Genomic DNA, 20,907 nt, shown 5'->3' with positions numbered 1-20,907 from the left:
AGTCAGTCTGGAACAGATGTGAAATAATACCCCATATAACATCTGTTGGCTAAACGAACCTGATAGCCCATGTATACTATCTAATATTTGTTCTTGAAAAGAGTATGGCGCAACAAATGGGTGGTCGGTCGCAAATAAATAAAGCCCGATTCCCAACCGACTCCAACAGTTCCCAACATGTCGCTATATCGCTCGGAGTTCTCCCCATCGGAGCAGTCGACCATCGACGCGGAATTCTCTAGATTGGCCAGTAAGTGCGGAATCATGGTGAAATACGCCCGGTAAACAGATAACGGAACTAACTACCTGCCCACCCCACCAAATAGAGAACAAGAGTGTTTACCTGGATCATGCAGGCACCACTCTCTATGCCGAGAACCAGGTGAAAGCCGCCGCGGAGCAACTGCAGCGGAATGTCATCTGCAATCCGCACACCTGCCTCATCACCGGCGACTTTGTGGACCAGGTGCGATTCAAGTGAGTTCAAGCGTGTCCGGAAAACTTGGTACCATCATATTCAAAAACGATCAACTGTCATTGGGTTGCCCTTGCGGGGGGCTTATAAACTACAGATATAGAATATGGTTCAAAAGAAATCGTTATAAAATTCTATTATAAACAAAAAAGTTGAGCTATGTAAAAACTTTTTATTGAGCTCTATAAAAAAATCTATTAAAATAAATTCTTTATAGAAGCTCCTCCATAAAAATATTCTATAAATTCCTATTATAAGTACAAAACTTAAGCTAATATTCAGAACATCTTATGGAAGCTCTACTAAAAAAAAGCATATTAAAATAAAATCTTTATGGAAGCTCTTTCAAAACACATTCTATAAAAATAAATTCTTCAAGACATTAAAGCTACCAAATCTCCATCTCCATACTTTTTTGTTCCCTTACCTTCTACACAAAATAATAAGCAATCAGGTTTATAAGGCCCAGCCAAATAACAATCCTAACAAAAACATGTTTTCTGCTCTATTTATAACGTTAATTAATTGTTTCACGCAAATGCAACATGTCTAACAATGACTAATGGTAAAAAAACTATTGAATATATCTTACTATGACTAATGAAAAAAAAAACTATTAAAGAAATCTTACAAAGGTTATTTTGACAATTATAAAAGTTACATGATATCAAGAAATCCAATCAACTTAAATTCCGACCTATAAGCTAAGTTTAGTACTATATGACGTTTTTAAAAGCCTACAAAAAATATAAGGATAATTTTTAACGTCCATACATTTTGTAAGTATAGTGTAGTATATATACAGTATATGCAAAGATATAAGCAAAGCTTTTATTAAAACTTATCGTTTTAACTACATATTTCAGGGTGCTGGAATTCTTCAACACCACCGCCGAGGATTACCATGTGATCTTCACGGCGAATGCCACCGCTGCCCTGTCCCTGGTGGCGGATAACTTTGACTTCGGGTCATCGGGAGACTTTCACTTCTGCCAGGAGAATCACACCTCGGTGTTGGGGATGCGCGAAAGGGTCCAGGCAAATGGTATATACATGCTGAAGGAAGATGAAATCTCTGGCGAATTGGCCAGGCAGAACGGACAAATGGTTCAGGAGGGATCCAGGAAAACGGGAAACTCCCTGGTTACCTTTTCCGCCCAATGCAACTTTAGTGGCTACAAAATCCCCCTAGATGCCATACGGAAAATCCAAAACGATGGTCTGGCCAAGGCGGGCAAACAAATCTGGGGTTCTGTGGGCGAGAAGAAGGATAACACCCACAACGATTACTATATCTGCCTGGATGCCGCCTCTTTCGTGGCCACCAGCCCTTTGGATCTGCAAAAATACCATCCCGACTATGTGTGCCTCAGTTTCTACAAGATCTTCGGTTATCCCACGGGCGTGGGAGCCTTGCTGGTGAGTCGACGAGGAGCCGAGGCCTTCGGAAAGCGTCGCTTCTTTGGCGGCGGCACCATCAACTTCGCATATCCCCATGCCATGGACCATCAGCTCAGGGAGACCTTCCACCAGCGCTACGAGGATGGCACTTTGCCTTTTCTCTCCATTGTTGGATTGCTCGAGGGGTTTCGAACTCTAAAGCGACTGGTTCCCAAAACAGGGGAGTTCGGCACCATGGAGAGGATTTCTAGGTGGGTAATCCAAAATCAACATTATGTGCTCAGTAAAAACTCCCATTTGCAGGCACGTCTTTGGCCTGGCCAAGTACCTGGAGGACCAGCTGAAGCAGCTCAAGCACCCCAATGGCGAGCCCCTCATCCGGCTGTACAATAAAGTGGGCTACCTCGATAAATCCCGTCAGGGTGGGATCGTGGCCTTCAATGTGCTCACGGAATCGGGATCTTATGTCGGATTCGGAGAAATGGCCTGCGTGGCCGCACTGCATGGCATCCTCCTGCGTACCGGATGCTTCTGCAACATCGGAGCCTGTCAGTACTACCTTGGTCTCGATGAAGATGCCATGGATGCGATTTACAAGCGAGCGGGTCGCATATGCGGTGACTACTTTGACCTGATCGATGGCAAGCCGACGGGAGCGGTGCGTGTGTCATTTGGCTACATGACCACCATTCAGGATGTGGAGGAGCTGCTCAAGATGCTGCGCTCCAGCTATTTGGCCACCAGGCCGGAGCAGCGCATTCAGTTCATCGAGGAGCAGGCGGAGCAACTGCCTCCGTTGCTGAAGCAGCGAGTCCAGCTGCTGAGACCGAAACTCCTCCAAATGGCCATATATCCTGTGAAGTCCTGCGCCGCGTTCAAGATCGAATCGCCGGGCTCATGGCCACTAACGGATCAGGGTCTTAAATATGACCGGGAATGGATGATTGTGGACATGAATGGCATGGCGTTGACCCAGAAACGCTGCACGGAATTGTGCCTGATAAGGCCAGTGATTAGGGCTGACCAGTTGGAGCTGCAGTTTGGACCCGACTCCTCTGTCTCAGTGCCCCTTTCTCTGGAGGATCAGGCAGCCGACTCGGCGAAATGCGTCAGCAAGGTGTGCCGACAGCCCGTGGAGGGTCTGGATTGTGGCGACGAGGTTGCCCAGTGGTTGAGTCAAAACCTGGGACTGGACGGCATCCGTTTGCTCCGGCAATCTGGCCAGAGAAACTCCTCCAAGGATCGGCAGAAGCTGAGTCTGGTCAATCAAGCCCAGTTCTTGCTGCTGAACAAATCTTCGGTGCGATCTCTTCAGTTCGAGGAACCCCTCGACGAGACGGTGGATCGTTTTCGAGCCAATATCATCATCGATACGGGCTGTGCCTTCGAGGAGCTGGCCTACAAGGCCCTGACCATTGGGGGACTCCGGTTTCAGGTGGAGGGTCCCTGCCAGCGCTGTGATATGATATGTATTAATCAAAGGACCGGCGAACGATCACCGGAAACCCTGACCACAATATCCCGCCTGCAGCAAGGCCGCATGCGGTTTGGCATCTATATCACTAGGATTCCCAAGGACCAACCAGATTTGGAGGTCAAGGAGCAGCACATGACCTGCGGCGATATTGTCCTGGTGGAATAATTTCTTTTCATACATATAACATCTTTATAATTACTTAATTTTTCTTGCCAAAAATTTTATTAGTTTTAAAAGTATTAGTTTCTTTTTCAGAACTTCCAATTATCCAAATATGTAACTTATATATATTGATAATCCTCAAAATATTTCCTAACTATAATTGCATATCCTTACCCTTTTGATAATGTTCCATGACTTAGCATTTAGTTTGTTTCTGACCATTCTTACACAAGCATTTACGCATAGTTTAAGTCAAAGTAACCGGATACCTCTTGCCAGTGTCTTAAGCCTTTGAAAGGCCTTAATTGCAGAATAAACACAATCAAATCAATTTTCATATACTTGAGTTTTAGGGGAGGATACTCGAATTTCGAATGCGGATTGGCTTAATGTCACTTTAAATCAGGCGCTCATTGTTCAGATCAGACATGTAACTAGTAGCGAAAAAATAAAAGCTTCTAAAAAAAATTTATAAATGTTATATTTGAAAATAATAAAGATGTTATAAAATTTAAATGACAACCCTAATCCATAAAATAAACTATATTTGCCTTCATTTTTATGGTAGAAATTATTTTGTTTTATATATTTAAAACACAATATTTTCAAACATTGAAATGCAGATTTTCGAAAGAAGTCATTTCTGGTAGTGGGCTGGCAACACTGGTGTTGGAATGTCCACGTCCGTCTATCGATAGAATGACAACCACCCGAAAAATATCGATGTACTGATATTTTGATATATTTTTCACATCCCTACTGGCGAGCAGAGCGAAAAGCTGTGTGGCGGAAAACAGCAAATGACACGATACGAAGTATAATCAAAAATAAACAAAGAGGGAAAGGAACAATAAAATATAAAAAATAGTTATTAAAATTAGCGGCACCAGCACACAGACACCAAAACGCAAGAGAGAACGGAGCAGCCAAAAAGTATGCAGCAAAAATGTGAATAACTACTACCAAAAGGAAACGACAGCAACAACATAGCAGCAGCATCATCACACACACACTCTGTTGTTGTTATATAAGTGTGTGTGCGTATGCGGGTGTGTGTGCGTGCGTAGTAGTAAAAATGTAGCAAACAACAACTGCGACACACAAAAAAACCAACAAAACATGAGACAACGAATCTAAGAAAATTTTTGATACCACAATTTTTGTTAACAAAAAAAGAAGGAAGAAGGAGGTGGAGAGAAACAAAGAAAAAATAAAGGAAACACAAAAGAAGAAAAGCAAGAGGAAACAAGCAGCTGGCAGAGAGAGAAACAATTTGCCCCAAGAAATATACCACAAAAAGAACCAGGAGCGAACGAGCGAAAGAGAGAGCAGAGGGTCCATCATCCACCAATACAAATGAACATGCTACACAGTTTCAGCGGCGGCAGCGCTGCCAACGCCGCGGGCGACGCCAGCAGCGGTGAGTGAGAAACATTTATTGTCCTCGCCCCCTCTCTTTCCCTTCCTTTACACAGAGAGAAAAAGAAATGTGATCTAGGGATTAACTCAATACGTTTAAAATAATATCAAATCCTTGTTTTCCATCTTATCAGAACCAGTGTAAATGCAAACAAGTGTCGAAAGTGTGGTTCAAATTTTATTTTGTTGCACTTTCGGATTCAAATAATAAATAATATGAGGGATGGATACAGATACTCTACCCATCTATCAGTTTATTTACTTACTAATTTTCAAACGTGGAAACTCCCAATTTTGCATACAAATATTATAAGGAAAAGTACTTGAGTAAATGTAAAAATTCACCTTGATTTATGTTTCGAAATAATAATAAGCCGCTGATTTGTTTGAGTGTTCTTTTGGCAACAACAACAGTGGCAAATTCCAATTACATATCATGCATACACCACATACATACAAATGCCGAAATGTCAGGACCTTTGTCTGTGTGTGTGTGCTTTGTTGTTGTTCTCATCGTTGATGCGTAGAAGGTGCGAAAGTGAAATGATTTGGCGTCGTTTCTGCAAGAAAAGAAAGCAAAAAAGCAAAGAGAAGAAAAGATACGAGTACAGTGGGCACACATTTAATGAAACACTGTAAATGCTCATATATTCTAATACGTATTTTATCTTAAAGGGATCTTGAAATATAAATTATTATTCATTTATTTATCTATTTCAATTTGATTTTGATCCTATTCTCCTTTTTTCCTTAAATATGCATCTTTATAATTTTATAATAATTGCCTAACATGTATTTAAAACACATTTTGAAATTCAAACAAATCCTTAAGTTCTAACTATTAAATTTTCGACAACAACACTCATCCAATGCTTCACTGTATATTGAATGTTTAGGCAAGCGAAACTTTTTGTAATTGCTTCGATGAACTCGACAGGGTGGTGTTACATGGAGTATGGAATCCGGAATATGGGTAAACATCCGAAAATACATGTACACACACATGTGTGTCAAGTCCAGCTCCTTGGACTTGAACTTTCTGAATAATACTTTGCGACTGAGTTAACTTGAGTGGTGATATATCACAGAAGTTTGTCGTCAGTTCAAATTGGAATTATTCAGTATACTTATTAATAGCGCTTTGTTAAGTGAATTTGTTAGCTGCAAGTGGAGGTACATATATGTAGCAACCCCTTTGACTTTTGTGCAGCTGTTTTTAATTGACTTACATTCAATTAATGTGCCCTTCTTCATTGCCATCAAAGAAAAACCTGCGTTTGTCATTTTCCCCGGTAATTACTTTCTGCATTATTTATACCCATTCTTTATTCCGGAAATTGAGAAAATCTCCGACCACGATTGGCGGTTATTAATTAAAAAGGCAAAAGGGAAATCGTTTGCCGGACAGCAGATTGCACTCAGGTGGATCGCAGGTAAAGCTGCTCTAATTGGAATCGATTGAATGACAGTTTTTAATGCCACCGACTACCGACCACTGCCAATTAAGTGGTATTACCCTGACCATGCCAAATGCAAAGTTCACGGCCAATAGGTCAATTTGGCATTAATCTGCTGTTTGTCTTCGCCAGCCAGCCCTTACCTTCCTGCGCAGCTAATTGGCCATATAGAGCGTGTACATGTCGTATATATGACGACCCCTAGTGCCGGACGGAACCGGTAATTGCATTACGTCGTTCGATGCGATTACGCTCGGTTAGTTCCTGTCGACCACGCCCCCTCTTACAGGCTGCCCTCTCATTTGAAAGTCATCAAATTGCCCGGCAATTAATGTAATCAGAGTAGCACTCACAATGTCCGGGTTTCTTTTCTCACGTTTACCATTCGGTGTGGCTCGGAAACTCCCCTCTTTCGCAGACACTGTTCGAAAATGCACTGCCCACATAAGTCGTTTATAATTGTTTGAGAAATCTTGCACATTTGGACGGATTTCGAGGCAGTGCTGCAGGATTCTCAAAGAAATTAACAAGAATAAATAATAATCTAATTAATTATTTAAATCAAAATGCAATAAAGGTGGCGAAGAAACCGATATTAAAATCTTGGTTTAAATTAAGCTAAGCATGTTTTTGGAAAGCCTAATATCAATAGTTTGCTTATTAATAACAGTTTCTTGTGTTAATAACATTATTAAAAGGTGAATAAGGGGGAAAAAATCATAGCATACTTTGAAGGGCAATGTAAGACAACCATGCGTATGAGTAATAATTTATGACTTATACGCACTGTTGCATTTGCCCAAATGGGTGAAAGTAAATAAACTCGTTGTTTAAAATAGTTATTTTCTAATACTTGAAGTTAGATTCATTTTTGTTATTTAATGTTTAATATCTGCTTGTGAATAAGCCATATTATTGGAAAAGTACAAAAAATCATAGCATACTTTGGAGGGCAATGTAAGACAACCATGCGTATGAGTAATAGTTTATGACGTATACGCACTGTTGCATTTGCTCAAATGGGTGAAAGTAAATAAACACGTTGTTTAAAGAATTTTACTTGCAATACTTGAAGTTATATTCATTTTTATTCTTTCATGTTTAATATCTGCTTGTGAATAAGCCATATTATTGGAAATGTATTATTTTATTGTTTTAAAATTAATTAGCTTTACTATGCGAAAGACCAAAATCCCTAGGACATCCCCTTATTAAATTCCGTTTTTATTTATTTGTTTCGTTTTCCCCCTGTGCACACACACACATGCTGGCAAACGTGTGTGTTGCGTCTTTACTTGGGTAACGGTAACAAACATATGTTTGAGCAATATGGCTGCCCTGGCATGGGATTTAATGATGTGTGTGTGCGTGCGTGTGTGTGTGTGAGGGACCCTCCCATGTCGTCGTTTTTGTTATTGTGTTACTGGCAAATTAAAGAGGAAGCATACGCACACTCATTTGCCATCCCTCTCTGAAAAAAGAGAGTAGAGTGAGAGAGAGAGGGAAAGGGAGCGAGAGTGAGAGAGCGAGAGCGAGAGCGAGTCATCGCCTTTCAGCGTCTCATTTGCCATCCCATTCTGCCCTTCGTCCTGTCATCAGCTGTTTTATGTTGTTCAGGGTCAAGTGTGTGCGTGTGCCTCTTGGTGTGCACTTGTATTGGTAGCGTCGCAGGTGTTGCCCTCTCCCTCGCCCCCTCTCTTTCCCTCTTTACCTCTCTCGCGTCTCGCTCTGTTGTTGTAGGTTAGAATTCAAGGAAGTTTTTTAGCATCAAGTCAAGGTTAGTACACACACACATCCGCACCGGGCACTCTGCACCTCCGCACACAGACGCACAGACGCGCACACACACACACACGCACACATGGAGCCCTGTTTATCGCAATGTTTCACTCAAATTGCAGCGGGAATTGAAAATAAACAACTTAGTGCATGTGTCGATGTGCCCGAATGCACTTCGCTTTTTCCTGCCGCCTTCTAACGCTTTTCCAATGTGGTTTCTACAGGCAAAGTTCGGTATGTTGAACTTTTTTTGTAAATTAAGAGCACTGAATTTTAACAAACAAATATTTCCTACCATTTTAAAATTAAAAACTCTTTGTGTATTTATTTCTAACCATTACTTGTGAGCATTAGTAATATCATAAATATTTATAGTACTGGAAATTAGATTTTAAAGTTGCAATATTTTTAAAAACGCAAAAGTATTGGATCCGTTAATATGTGAAAAGTGTTGTTAAATTCAAAAAATGAATAGTTTCCAAATCTCAAACATTTTAAGGAATAATTTTAGTGAAAGTTGCAATATTTTTATGAACCCAACAAATGTTGACCCGTGAATGTAAAAAGTGTTATAGGATGTTACATTTGTTTTTATCTATGGATAGAAAATCTTAAAAAATATAGAGATAATCTAACTAACTCAAAGATTTATTATTTTAGAATGGTAACATACTTTGTACTAGAGTGCCTACTGTTGAATCTAATTATTGAAAACATTTCAAAATGTAAAATCTTGAATTGCTTTCAAAATAAAATATATGTGATATTTGATATTTGCTTAATCTTTTTCTTATTTTTTTTAACAGCATATTTTTGAAAATTGCATTTAATATATTTTTAAGGTGAAGTGAAATTGGATGAATCTTTTTAATTTCTTTTGAAAATGGGCTAGTTTTGTGCATTACTTGGGTGATTGATTACAGAGGCTGCACCGTTGCCGCTCTTCAGTGTTTACAAAACTGTTGCAATTTCTTAAAAAGTTTCCCTTATCGATTTTGGTCCTGCTCGTTCCCCGATGTCCCGAGTCCCGAGTCCCGACTCCCGGGTTCCGGTTCTCAAGTCCTGGGTCCTGTATCCTGGGTCCTGGACATTGGCGGCCATGTCACGTAGCGACGTAAATCCTTTATTTCCATTCTAATTAGAAGCACGCCCTGCCCTTCGTTTTCTTTTCTCTTCATTTCCTCCTTGGGCTTTCGCACTTCGTGGTCGTTCTATCCTATTAGCATATTTGTATATAGAACAATGCCGGAACATTTACATACGTGCACTGTGCGTCTAAGAATTCCAGAACTCTTAGAAAACACCATAAAACGTTGTAGTTCCGGTTCTATCTCCACACCCTTTTTAAGGTGCAACAGGTTAGCAAGTATTTCAGGTTCAATTCTTGTTTAAATGGAAAATATGCATTTGGATTTCTTAATACTTATAATTACACAAATTAATGATTATTTTATCTACAAATTTTTAAACAAACTAATTATTTTTTTTCTAATTTAATTTAAAATCACTTTTTGCTTCTAAAATTAAGACTTGAAAATAAGATGTTTTATTGTATGGTCTTTAAGGATATCTTACTTAGGAAGTTTGTTTAAACCAACATTTATGAAGTAATAAGTGCAGTGAAGCATTATCTTTTACGAATGGTAATTTAGAATTACATGTATTGTATTTTTTTAAGGACGGTTACTTATCTATTGTATTTTTTTGGGTATCTCCCGATGAAAAAGTTTACTTATTACGCATACGCACTGTGTTCGGTCCAATATTTATGTACCAATAAATGCTGGTATATGGGGGCATTGGAGCATAGGGACGATTTTGTGCACGGAAGCAAACGAAACAAAAATTGACAGCGATGACAAAATGATTGACGTCGGTCGGTGGACTCCGAAAGCAAACGTAAACGCAATCCCAGACAAGTTGGGGGCAGTACTTTCGCTGCGGATTGGAAGGGCTCCTCCGGGGGGTGGCACTCCGGCATGTGCAATCAATCAAAGCATATTTATCGGGGCTCCGTTACGAGTGCCCTGTGGGGGAATAAAAAATGGAAATGGGCGTGGAAGTGTCATGTCGGTCGTTAGGAGAGGCTCAGGGATTATCAATAACCACACGAAGGCAAATAAGTAACTCCCAAATACGGGGACCTTCCCTTTTGTCAACCTGCGGCCTTATTTTGTTTATTCTTTATTTTTCCGAATTATACTTGAACAACTTAAGAGCTTTGATCCTATTTTTATTCTAAAAAATCAGTAACAACACATATTCGATGATTTTTATTATAAAAATCATTATAAATCATGCGGAATATCAATACTTTCCAAAATATTTTTTTGATATATTTATTATATCGGTTAAAATAAAAATAATACACATAGATGGCACGGTGTAGTGTGTGTGTTTATATAATATTAAGATGATAAAAGTTATCTTAAAAAATATTGATGATGTTTTTGAATAGCTAAAAATATCAAATGTTATATTTTCCGATCTTATAGCAGTTACTTGCATTAAAATGAAACAAACTAGTTACATTCGTTAAATACAAGGTACATTTATTATTCTTATACCTTCCTAAAACGATATATGGTTTTCCCCAATCTTCGCGCTTTCAGCGGAGACCGAGCTGAAGGAGCGGCTGATAGCCAGCGTGAAGAAGGAGGTGAAGCAATTAATGGAGGAGGCGGTGACCAAGAAGTACGTCCACGAGGAGAGCAGCTCGGTGACCTCGCTGTGCGGCGCGGTGGAGGCTTGCCTGAGTCACGGGCTCCGCCGGAGGGCTCTTGGCCTGTTCAAGACCTCCTCGACGACGGCGCTGATCCAGAAGATAGCCAAGATCTGCCCGGAGGCGGACTACGTGAGCCGGCGGCTCCTCGAGCTGGAGCTGGCCCAGGAGTCGCATGCGGTGAGCGGGAAGCGCTCCTCCTCCTCCAGCGACAGTATCATCAAGCCGAAGCTTCTCAGCAAGAGCAGTGGGAGCAGCAACTCGGTGACCACCATCAATACGGTGTCCAATGGAGCGGCAACGGGCACTGGCGGAGGTGGCGGAGGGGGCGGTTCTATAGCCCCACTGGGAAAGTACCTGTGGATCCGGCTGGCCCTGCACGAGAAGCGGCTGGCCAAGATCATCGAGCACCTGGTGAGCAACGCCAGCAGCTACTACGATCGCGAGGCGCTGGTCGCCGACCCGGACTACGGATCCATCCTGAGCTCCCTGCTGGTGGGTCCCTGCGCCCTCGAGTTCACCCGGGCCAAGACTGCCGACCACTACTGGTCCGATCCCTGTGCCGATGAGCTGGTGAGTCTCCCTGTCCATCATGTTCCTATAATTCAAACCCTTCGATTATGTCTGCACCTTAAAATATTTATTAGATTTAACAAAGTCCCTCAAATTTTTATTTAAAAAAAAATGTATTTGTCCATCTTAACTTAGATGGTTTTCGATTTTCTTAAGATCTAATAAGTTTAGTAGAATGGTTAAATTCAGTGTTTTTGTAAATTTCAGAAATTCTTCTTGTTTTTTCGTTATCTGCCAGTTCTAATGCTAATTTAAAAAAAAAAACAGAGCGACGTATTTTGAATTGATTGTAGATTTTTAAAGCAAAAGATAAGCTATCAGAAATCTTAAAACTGATACGCTTCCCCATATTCCACCACCACATTCCTCCCACCACCAGGTGCAGCGGCACAGGATCAGCTCGGGCAACCGGACGCCGCCCACCACCCACCGGCCCATCATCAACTTCAAGCGCAGCCTGCACACCAGCTCGGAGGACACGAGCAGCGGCTCCTTCAAGGCCTGCTCGCCGGCGAGCGTGGCCAAGGACTACGTGGAGTCGCTGCACCAGAATTCCCGCACCACGCTGCTCTACGGCAAGAACAACGTGCTGGTGCTGCCCAAGGACGTGTCCGAGCCGATGCCCGGCTACCTGAGTCTGCACCAGAGCATCCAGTCGCTGACCATCAAGTGGACGCCCAACCAGCTGATGAACGGCTACAACGACGGCGATGGCGGCGACAAGAGCTTCTACTGGGGCTACGCCCTCAACATCAACGTGGACGAGATCGTCTATGTGCACTGCCACCAGAATCGCGGTGGCGACACTGGTGGCACCATCATCCTGGTGGGCCAGGATGGCGTCCAGCGCCCACCGATCCACTTTCCCGAGGGCGGCCATCTCCAGGCCTTCCTCAGCTGCCTGGAGACGGGCCTGCTGCCCCACGGCCAGTTGGATCCACCGCTGTGGTCGCAGCGCGGGATCGGCAAGCTCTTCCCCTGGCCCAAGAGCGTGCGGCGACACATCCTGCCCTCGGTGATGGAGGCAGGTGCTCCGGCGGCCGACGAGACGCCCATCGACTATGTGTTCCGGGTGGTCAGCAAGTGCCAGCACGAGGAGTTCTGTAAGACATGGATGATTGCCCATTTGAGAGAGTCCTTAATCGCTTGACTTCCTCCTCTTCCAGTGGCCAGCCATCCGATCCTGGAGCTGGGGCGATCCAGTCCGCGCAGGAAGCACCTGGGCAGCTGCTCCACCACCGGCAGCAGCGACTGCTCCAGCAAGAGCCTCTCCATCGACCAGAGCAGCTGCGAGACGCCCCTCATCCAGGCCAGCCAGAGCACCAGCATCGAGCTGGTCTGCTCCACGATGCGCAGGCAGATCATCTCCAGGGCCTTCTACGGCTGGCTGGCCTACTGCCGCCACCTCTCCACGGTGCGCACCCACTTGTCCGGTCTGGTCAACGTGCGCATCATGCCGGACCGTGAGTTCAATGCCCCTGCATCCCTAGGGGGTTTGGGGGTTTGGGGGTTTGGTTACCTCTTCTATTCATATAATCCTTTATACCTATCTTTCTTATTTATTCATTATAATACAACCCCCTCTTTCGCCACCAGTGGCTGCGGACGAGGAGGGTCTGACCCGCGACAAATGGCTGGCGATGCACGAGGATGGCGTGGTCACCGGCGACCTGGAGCTCTACCGCCTGGTCTACTTCGGCGGCGTGGAACCCGATCTGCGCAAGGACGTGTGGCCCTACCTCCTGGGACACTATGCCTTCGGCTCCACGCCGGAGGAGCGCCGGAAGCAGGACGAGACCTGTAAGCACTACTACGAGACGACGATGAGCGAGTGGCTGGCCGTGGAGGCCATCGTGCGTCAGCGCGAGAAGGAGAAGACGGCTCTGGCCGTGGCCAAGTTGAGTGCCGAGCAGGCTCGCCTGGCGGCCAATGCGTCCGGCTCCTTGAATGCCCACCAGAAGCTCACCAACGGCAGTCGCCAGTTGGAGTTGGAGCAGCGGAATGACGAGGAAGAGCAGGAACGGATCATCCTGGATGAGGGCGAGAATGATGTGTTCGATGACAATGACTTCTCGGACATATCCGATCCAGGGGATCTGTTCGATGAGCCAGAACTGGGCCAAGAAGCTGAGGAGCAGGAGGGGCAAAGTAGTCCAGGGGAGGAGCTCCTGGCCAGGCAAGAGGATCAGCAGGAGGAGCGCGGGATGCCGCGCCTCAGCGAACAACTGGTGCTAGAGTTCCAGAACCTGGACAACATGGAGCCACTGCGTCTGCAGGAAAATTGTTTTGCCGATTCCGAGAACGAAAACGATCTGGGACTAGGTCTGGATGGCAGTGGAAACATCCTGATGCTGAGCATCAAGAGCTCCCCATCGACCAGCAGCTACGAGACGGTGGGCAACGAGTTTGTGGACATGGCGGAGGCCAAGCTGGACGAGGAGGAGCGCCCGGGAGAGCTGAGCAAGTTTCACAGCGCCGACGATGTCCGGCTGGACAACCCGGTGGAGGAGGAGGAAGAGCCATCGCAGCCGGCCACGGCGGTGATCATCACGGAGGCGGCCTCACTGGACGCCCTGGACGTGGACGACGATCCCACCGAGGAGTTCACCTCGCGCAAGACCAGCCTGATGTCGCCCCTTAACGAGGATATCACAGTGGTGGCCTCGCTAGATGCCCTGCAGGAGCCCAAGTCCGCCTGTGTCTCGCCGGCCAGCTCCAACGGCGGCGTCTATAGCGTGGAACTCCTGGAGCAGTTCGGGCTGAATCTGCACCGGATCGAGAAGGATGTGCAGCGTTGCGACAGGAACTACTGGTACTTCGCCAACGAGAACCTGGACAAGCTGCGCAACGTGATCTCCACGTACGTGTGGGAGCACCTGGACGTGGGCTACATGCAGGGCATGTGCGACCTGGTGGCTCCCCTCCTGGTCATCTTCGACGACGAGTCGCTCAGCTACAGCTGCTTCTGCAAGCTCATGGAGCGCATGATCGAGAACTTCCCGAGTGGCGGGGCCATGGACATGCACTTCGCCAACATGAGGTGATGGTCCACCTCCAACTCAGTTTTGAATTTAAATGACAATCTCCCGCCCCAACAGATCCCTCATCCAGATCCTCGACTCCGAGATGTACGACCTGATGGACTCGAACGGCGACTACACGCACTTCTACTTCTGCTACCGGTGGTTCCTGCTGGACTTCAAGAGGGAGCTCGTCTACGACGACGTCTTCGCCACCTGGGAGGTGATCTGGGCGGCCAAGCACATCGCCTCCGGCCACTTCGTCCTCTTCCTGGCCCTGGCCCTGCTGGAGACCTACCGCGACATCATCCTCTCGAACAGCATGGACTTCACCGATGTCATCAAGTTCTTCAATGGCAAGTGGATGCTTTTAAAGGCAAATTTCTCAATGTGCGGTTAAGGTTCTAGTTAGTTGCAGTTAGTGATAGTTAACTGTCAGAGGAAGTTAGGATAAAGTTAAATTGTTTTGGAAAATCAAGTTAGTCTTTTTGTCGGAAAAACTAAATGTTACCGATAAATCCATATAAGTTAAGGCTAAAAATTAACACGACATTGAGAAATCGGTCCTTAATCGTATAATTAATTAGATGATTTTTAATATAATACGTACTTTTCCAGAAATGGCCGAGCGCCACAACGCCCAGTCGATCCTGCAGCTGTCCAGAAACCTGGTCCTCCAGCTGCAGACCATCATCGAGAACAAGTGAAGAGCCATCGTCACACATCAGACATCAGTCATCCATCGACAGTTCCTGGAGACCTCAGTTCCCGATCAGTATTGAGCATACGATGTACTAAGTAGCTAGCACCTAGAGCCTAGAATCGTAGAAACGGAGTTAGAAAGCGCTTGGGGATACATAACCAAAACATATAGCATATACCCTATTCCATATAACACATATACCATATAACACATACCTGCACCCTAGAGATTGCAATTAGCTGAGGTTTTTCGGGGAGGCTTCCCGTAATTCGCAATGGTTTTTTTTTGGAAACGGCTGGGAATCGCTTAAAGAAATTTAACAAAATTAAGGAAATTGTAGTGACCTGAAAAACAAAAGAGAGAAAATCAAGTGGAAATCGAGCAACGTAAAAGATAAACTATTTATACTTATACAATATACATGCATATACCGATTATATTATATACAGGCAGTTGCATATTTATACGTTTTGTATATTCGAGAGAACGGGGGTGGATCACGTACATATATGGATATTGTATTAGATATCGTCTATATATGGCAATGCTGTGCGGCTGCGACTGCGGCCAACTGTTGTTAATGTTATGTTATAGATTTGGCAAGTTATCAGATATATTATATGCATATTGAAAGAATTCAGGGGGAGGCAAAGAGGGCTTTAAACTTCCGTAAAGACGTGGTTCTGTTTTAGGAAATGCCTTAGACATCTCAATATATTATATTAGAGAGAGGTTCCAGCTTTTCAACCATATTCCTTTTAGGAGATTTGAAATCTGTGGTGTTTTGACACCGCCTAAGAGACGAGTTATATAAAGTCAACCTCTAGGGGATTTCAAATCTTTAGTGGTATAACACTATACAATAATAAATGATTTCCGAAAGAACCCTCGAGTTTTTCAAAGATAACCATTTTTAGGTGGTTTGAAATCTATTGTGATTTAACATCGCTGTAAAAGAGTCGATTTCTACAATGCTGACTATTTCACAAGATGTAATCTATAGGACTTAATCAATCCTAAAAAACTGTGAGTTTTATAAAGATTACCACTTTTGAGGAGATTTAAAATCTGAAGAGGTTTTCTAAGCCACCCCTGAATCGTATTGCAATTGTTCGCTTGTTCAGTTTTGTTTTCTCCCATTTTTTCCTTTGTAGCTGAAAGCGTTGAGAAAACATTTTGTATTCGAGTTGCCCGACAGGTAGATCCTGGGGCTATATCTCTATAGGTAAATCGAACAATTGCCGAAACACACACGGAACCCACTAAACCAAACACAGAAAAATGTTACGAAATTATTGTTGACGGCTGCGAAACGTTGAGTTTGTTTGTATTAGCAGAATTAATATGCAACCCAATACATATAGATATATATTATAAACTAATATTTATACAAATATTAACCCAATACATAGATATAGAGGGCGGAATGTGTAAGCCCTGTATTGTTATAATCGAGCCCGATTCGTTGCTATTCTCAGGCAAACTACATACATAGTTTCTATCCGGTTTTTCGTTGTTTTTTGGTAAGTGCAGGCGCACCAAAAATCCCTCCACTGGGCTTATATACAACTTATATTATATAGAACTATATAGAGCAAACACTTTGTGTGGAATCTAAGTTAATGCGAGTAGCACGCTTTTTGTGTATGGAAAAAAAACTTCGAAAACGAATAACCAAAAAAATACTTAATGTGATTTCTTGTTGCTTCTTTGAATATTGATATTTTTGTAAGCGCTAAAACGTATACATATACATATATATATATACATAACGAAAGAGAAGGAGATGGCAGGCAACAGAAAGAGACGGCGAGCGAGGACAAGAAAGAGAGAGGAGATATATTTTACACTTGGCTGGGGAAAACAACCGGGGGTTAAAGAAAGTCAGTCGAGTCCAACCAAAATTTTGGCCACACTTTTGATACACATATTCGACAGAAGATCAACTGATCCACCACGACAAAAACAAATAAAAAGAATTAAAAACCCGAAGAGCAAGGCAGGAACTCTCGCTATATTATATTGTATCGTAACCAAGCTAAGCTACCATATATATATATACATATATATATATTTATACCCGTCTGTGTAGAGACACCACCTATAGAGCCCCGAGCATATAGAATATTACGTTACCCACGATTGTAACCACAACATATAGCATACACATGAATACTACGAATATCCTATGTTCCAAGCGAAACCCGCATGAAATCCCAAAGAAAACAAACAACCGATCAATGTATAATTTACCGAAACCATGTTGATGGAAACAAAATAAAAGAAATTATGTAAAATGTTTACAAGAAAGCAATTCGAAAATTTTATTTTGAAGGGATTTTATAGAACTGCCAATATTAGGATTTTTGCGGGGGCTTCAAAGCAGAAACCACTATTTTTGTTTCGAAATCGATTATTATCTGATCTTTTCTCTTCTGGAATCTGGTAAACTGGTTTAAAGGGGTCTAAATGACTTGTATGACAATGTATAATATGTTGTAGCACACTTTAAGCCACCTATATAAGCACCGATCACCTCCATGGAATGCTTGATTTATTAATTTGCCAAATTCTACCTTTAAAAAGGGGCCTGCATTCTTAAAAAATATTTTTGTGAGGTCATTTGCCTGCTTGTAAAAATGCGGCATGCTCCTCCATTGGCCAGCCCCCCTGGAATGCAGCTATGTTAACCTGCGTCCTGTTGCTTTTATTACGAAAATATTTCTGCTGCACAGCTTGATGCCAGTGCCCCCACAAAATAATAAAAAAAAGGAAATTGCTCGGCTGGATTCCAGCTTAGCCAACACTGAAACTCGCTTTGCCTGCACCTGAGACCATAATTGAGGAATATTTCGGTACACACGAATCCACAGTGAGCAGGTTATGTTAAGCACTCTAATGGCTCCAGCGGGGGTGGTGCAGGGGTGGTTTAGGGTGGTTTAGGGTGGCTCAGGGTGGCGCAGGGCGGAAGGTTGCGGGTTACATGGCCAGGGCGCAAACTCAGTGCGAAGCAACAGCGGGCCACGAATTACACCGAAATGTTCTCATCCAAAAATTTGGGGCAGACTTGTGTGCATAGATGGGGGTTTTTTTTAGAGTGTGGGGGGGGGGGTTCCCAGAATTGTGCGGCGCTCAGCAGGGCATTTTGGCATGCTGTCCTGTTGCTTGTGGCTGGATTTTGCGCCACACAGCCTGCGACTTCGACGTCAGCAAACCCCCAACTCACAATCACACACAGGCAAACAGCAGCGGTCGGATTAATAGCGACATTAGAATATTTTCTCAATCTTTTCTCAACTCCACTATCTTAAAAAAAGGAGTTTTAAGGTTATACACCTAAAACAATATATGCCTAAGATTTTAAAAATTTAGTTAAAGCTTAGGAAAGATTTCTCTTATTTAGTAAAATACCTTTATTGACTCTTTAGGGGTAGATAGGACTTTTTTCTTAGTGTAATTAAGAAATTAGGCATTTTTAAAATCTGTGGCTTATAATGCTAATTTGAGTTACATGAGTTCGTCTATAAATAAATAAAACATAGTATTTCTATAAAAGTTTGCCATTTTTTCAAAGATTTTTTAAATGGTCACCTAGGCTTCTAAAATTAGAGGTAAAGGTGTGTGAAAGTATGCAGTGAAATAAAAAATGTTGTCTTTCGGAAAGTTCACCCGCAGTTTTAAAGTTGAAATATATCGATTCATATTTTATGACACATTTTATAAACCTAATTATAAATGTTGCAATTTTTACCTCCACTGTTAACGTGTGTATGTGTGGGGCGCCTCGAAGTGTGAGCGAGACGGGTGGAGTGCGAAAAGCTTCCAAAACCGAAAAGTAACGGGAAAGGTGCGACGAAAAGGGAGGGTTTTGGAGGGGGTGCGGGGATACACGCTTCGTAGTGTCACTGATGATGTTGCTGCTGTAAATGTTGCTGCTGCACATGTTGCTGCTGCTCTTGTTTTTGCTGTTGCCGATGTTGAGGCCACTGTTACATCAGTGTTGGTTGGATTTTAGCGGAAACCAGCTAGTTCTAGCGGAAATCGCAATGAATGTGAATGAATGAATCGAAAAAGGATGGCCAAAATACTGACTTTTTTGTGCAAAACAACAAATAACCAAATTTTTGACAAAAAAAAAATTTTTTTTGTCCTTTTTCAGCCGTAACTTGGTCGAAACGCCGCGCACAGCTAAAATACCGACTGTCTTGAGCAGCTAACAACCAGGGCTATCGATCAACTTTTTTTTTCGAAAAATTTTCAAAAATTTTTTTTTTCAGATTTAAATGCCAATCGATTGGAAATTTAATTACGAGCTCATCGAGGTATAACATTCCATATTCTGACATCATTTCGCAAGATGACGACCAAAATACTGAATTTTTTTGTGCAAAAATACGGAGTAATAGTTTTTGACAAAAAATGCGATATTTTTAACCCGTTTTTAAGTCGTAATTTAGTCAAATCGAGGCGCAAAACAAAAAGACCGACTGTTATGAGCATCTAATAACCAAGGCTATCGATTCCAATCACTTTTCGGGAAACTTATTTTTTGACCAATTTTCGAATTTTTTAAAGGGGTTGTATCACCTTTTTTTTGCGAAAATTTTCAAAAATTAATTTTTTCAGATTTAAATGCGAATCGATTGGGAATTTAATTACGAGCTCAACGAGGTATCAAAATCGCTAATCTGACTTCATTTCGCAATTTGTCGACCAAAATACTGATTTTTTTTGTGCAAAAACAGGGAACCTTATTTTTTGACGTAAAATGCGTTATTTTTAGGCCGTTTTTATGTCGTAATTTAGTCAAATCGGGGCGCACAACAAAAAGACCGACTGTTATGAGCAGCTAACAACCAAGGCTATCGATCCATATCACAAATCGGGAAATTTATTTTTTGACCCATTTTCGCATTTTTTGTAACGGTCAAATAATGATCAAATAATTCGTATAACCAAAATACCTTATTTGCTCGTCGAGCAAATTTTAAGATTTCTTGATTTCTTAATTTCAGACACAAGGTTAACATAAACGTTTAGTAGGTGTAAAACGATCAGCTGATTAGCTGTTTCCAAGCTTACTTAGAGATGCTCTAGTGATTTCTTCCTTTTGGCACGGCCTAAGAAAATACATAGGACTTCACTGTTACTTCGTGCATATCATGACAAGCTTGTGACAAGATCGCGACAAGCCCGTGACAATCAAATGATACGGCCATGGTTGCTCATCTCTGGTCTGCGTTTGGCCCACAGTTAACTGTTCCTTCCCATGGAGATCAATTCCTATTGGTCAGTAGGGGGAGGGGAAATATGCAAACGTCCGCCATCTTGAAAATTAACAGCTGTTTAAGTTCACTTTTGGCTACCAGCTGCCACTTGCTAAGTTTTCTGTTTGCCTGGTGTCTGAGACCAAGAAACTACATTTTAGACTTCATTGAAATGTCAATATAGAAATCAGAAGTCCAAAATACCTTATTTGTTCGTCGAGAAAATGGTCGAATTGCTTGGTTTCTTAATTTCAGACACCAGGCGAACATAAACGCTTAGCAGGTGTAAAACGATCAGCTGATTAGCTTACTTCAAGCTTACTTAGAGATGCCCTAGTGATTTCTTCCTTTTGGCACGGCCTAAGAAAATACATAGGACTTCACTGTTACTTCGTGCATATCATGACAAGCTTGTGACAAGATCGCGACAAGCCCGTGACAATCAAATGATA

The 20,907-nt window shown here is 42.7% G+C and overlaps 2 protein-coding genes across 3 annotated transcripts; both read left to right on the top strand.

Moving 5' to 3' along the window:
• The first annotated feature begins 87 nt into the window (after window positions 1-87).
• On the top strand, window positions 88-3,846 carry mal (molybdenum cofactor sulfurase). Its single transcript, XM_017081848.4, has 4 exons — window positions 88-250; window positions 327-477; window positions 1,342-2,127; window positions 2,180-3,846. The coding sequence occupies exons 1-4, from the start codon at window positions 178-180 to the stop codon at window positions 3,516-3,518; spliced, it is 2,349 nt and encodes a 782-aa protein (XP_016937337.3). The 5' UTR covers window positions 88-177; the 3' UTR covers window positions 3,519-3,846.
• A 420-nt stretch (window positions 3,847-4,266) lies between these two features.
• LOC108015239 (small G protein signaling modulator 2) lies at window positions 4,267-17,502 on the top strand. Of its 2 annotated transcripts, none has more exons than XM_017081585.4 (7): window positions 4,267-4,935; window positions 10,783-11,465; window positions 11,845-12,568; window positions 12,632-12,928; window positions 13,062-14,505; window positions 14,564-14,841; window positions 15,104-17,502. In XM_017081585.4, exons 1-7 carry the CDS (start codon window positions 4,872-4,874, stop codon window positions 15,190-15,192), a joined length of 3,579 nt encoding a protein of 1,192 aa, XP_016937074.3. In that variant the 5' UTR covers window positions 4,267-4,871; the 3' UTR covers window positions 15,193-17,502. The 2 variants fall into 2 exon arrangements, with proteins under 2 accessions (XP_016937074.3, XP_016937075.3); XM_017081586.4 differs by lacking the exon at window positions 4,267-4,935 and adding an exon at window positions 8,365-8,404.
• Window positions 17,503-20,907: the final 3,405 nt, after the last annotated feature.

The sequence above is a fragment of the Drosophila suzukii genome, chromosome X (assembly GCF_043229965.1).
Source record: "Drosophila suzukii chromosome X, CBGP_Dsuzu_IsoJpt1.0, whole genome shotgun sequence".
Lineage (NCBI taxonomy): Eukaryota > Metazoa > Arthropoda > Insecta > Diptera > Drosophilidae > Drosophila > Drosophila suzukii.
Note: the sequence above shows the minus strand (reverse complement) of the source record. Positions and strands in the feature narration are given on the sequence as shown.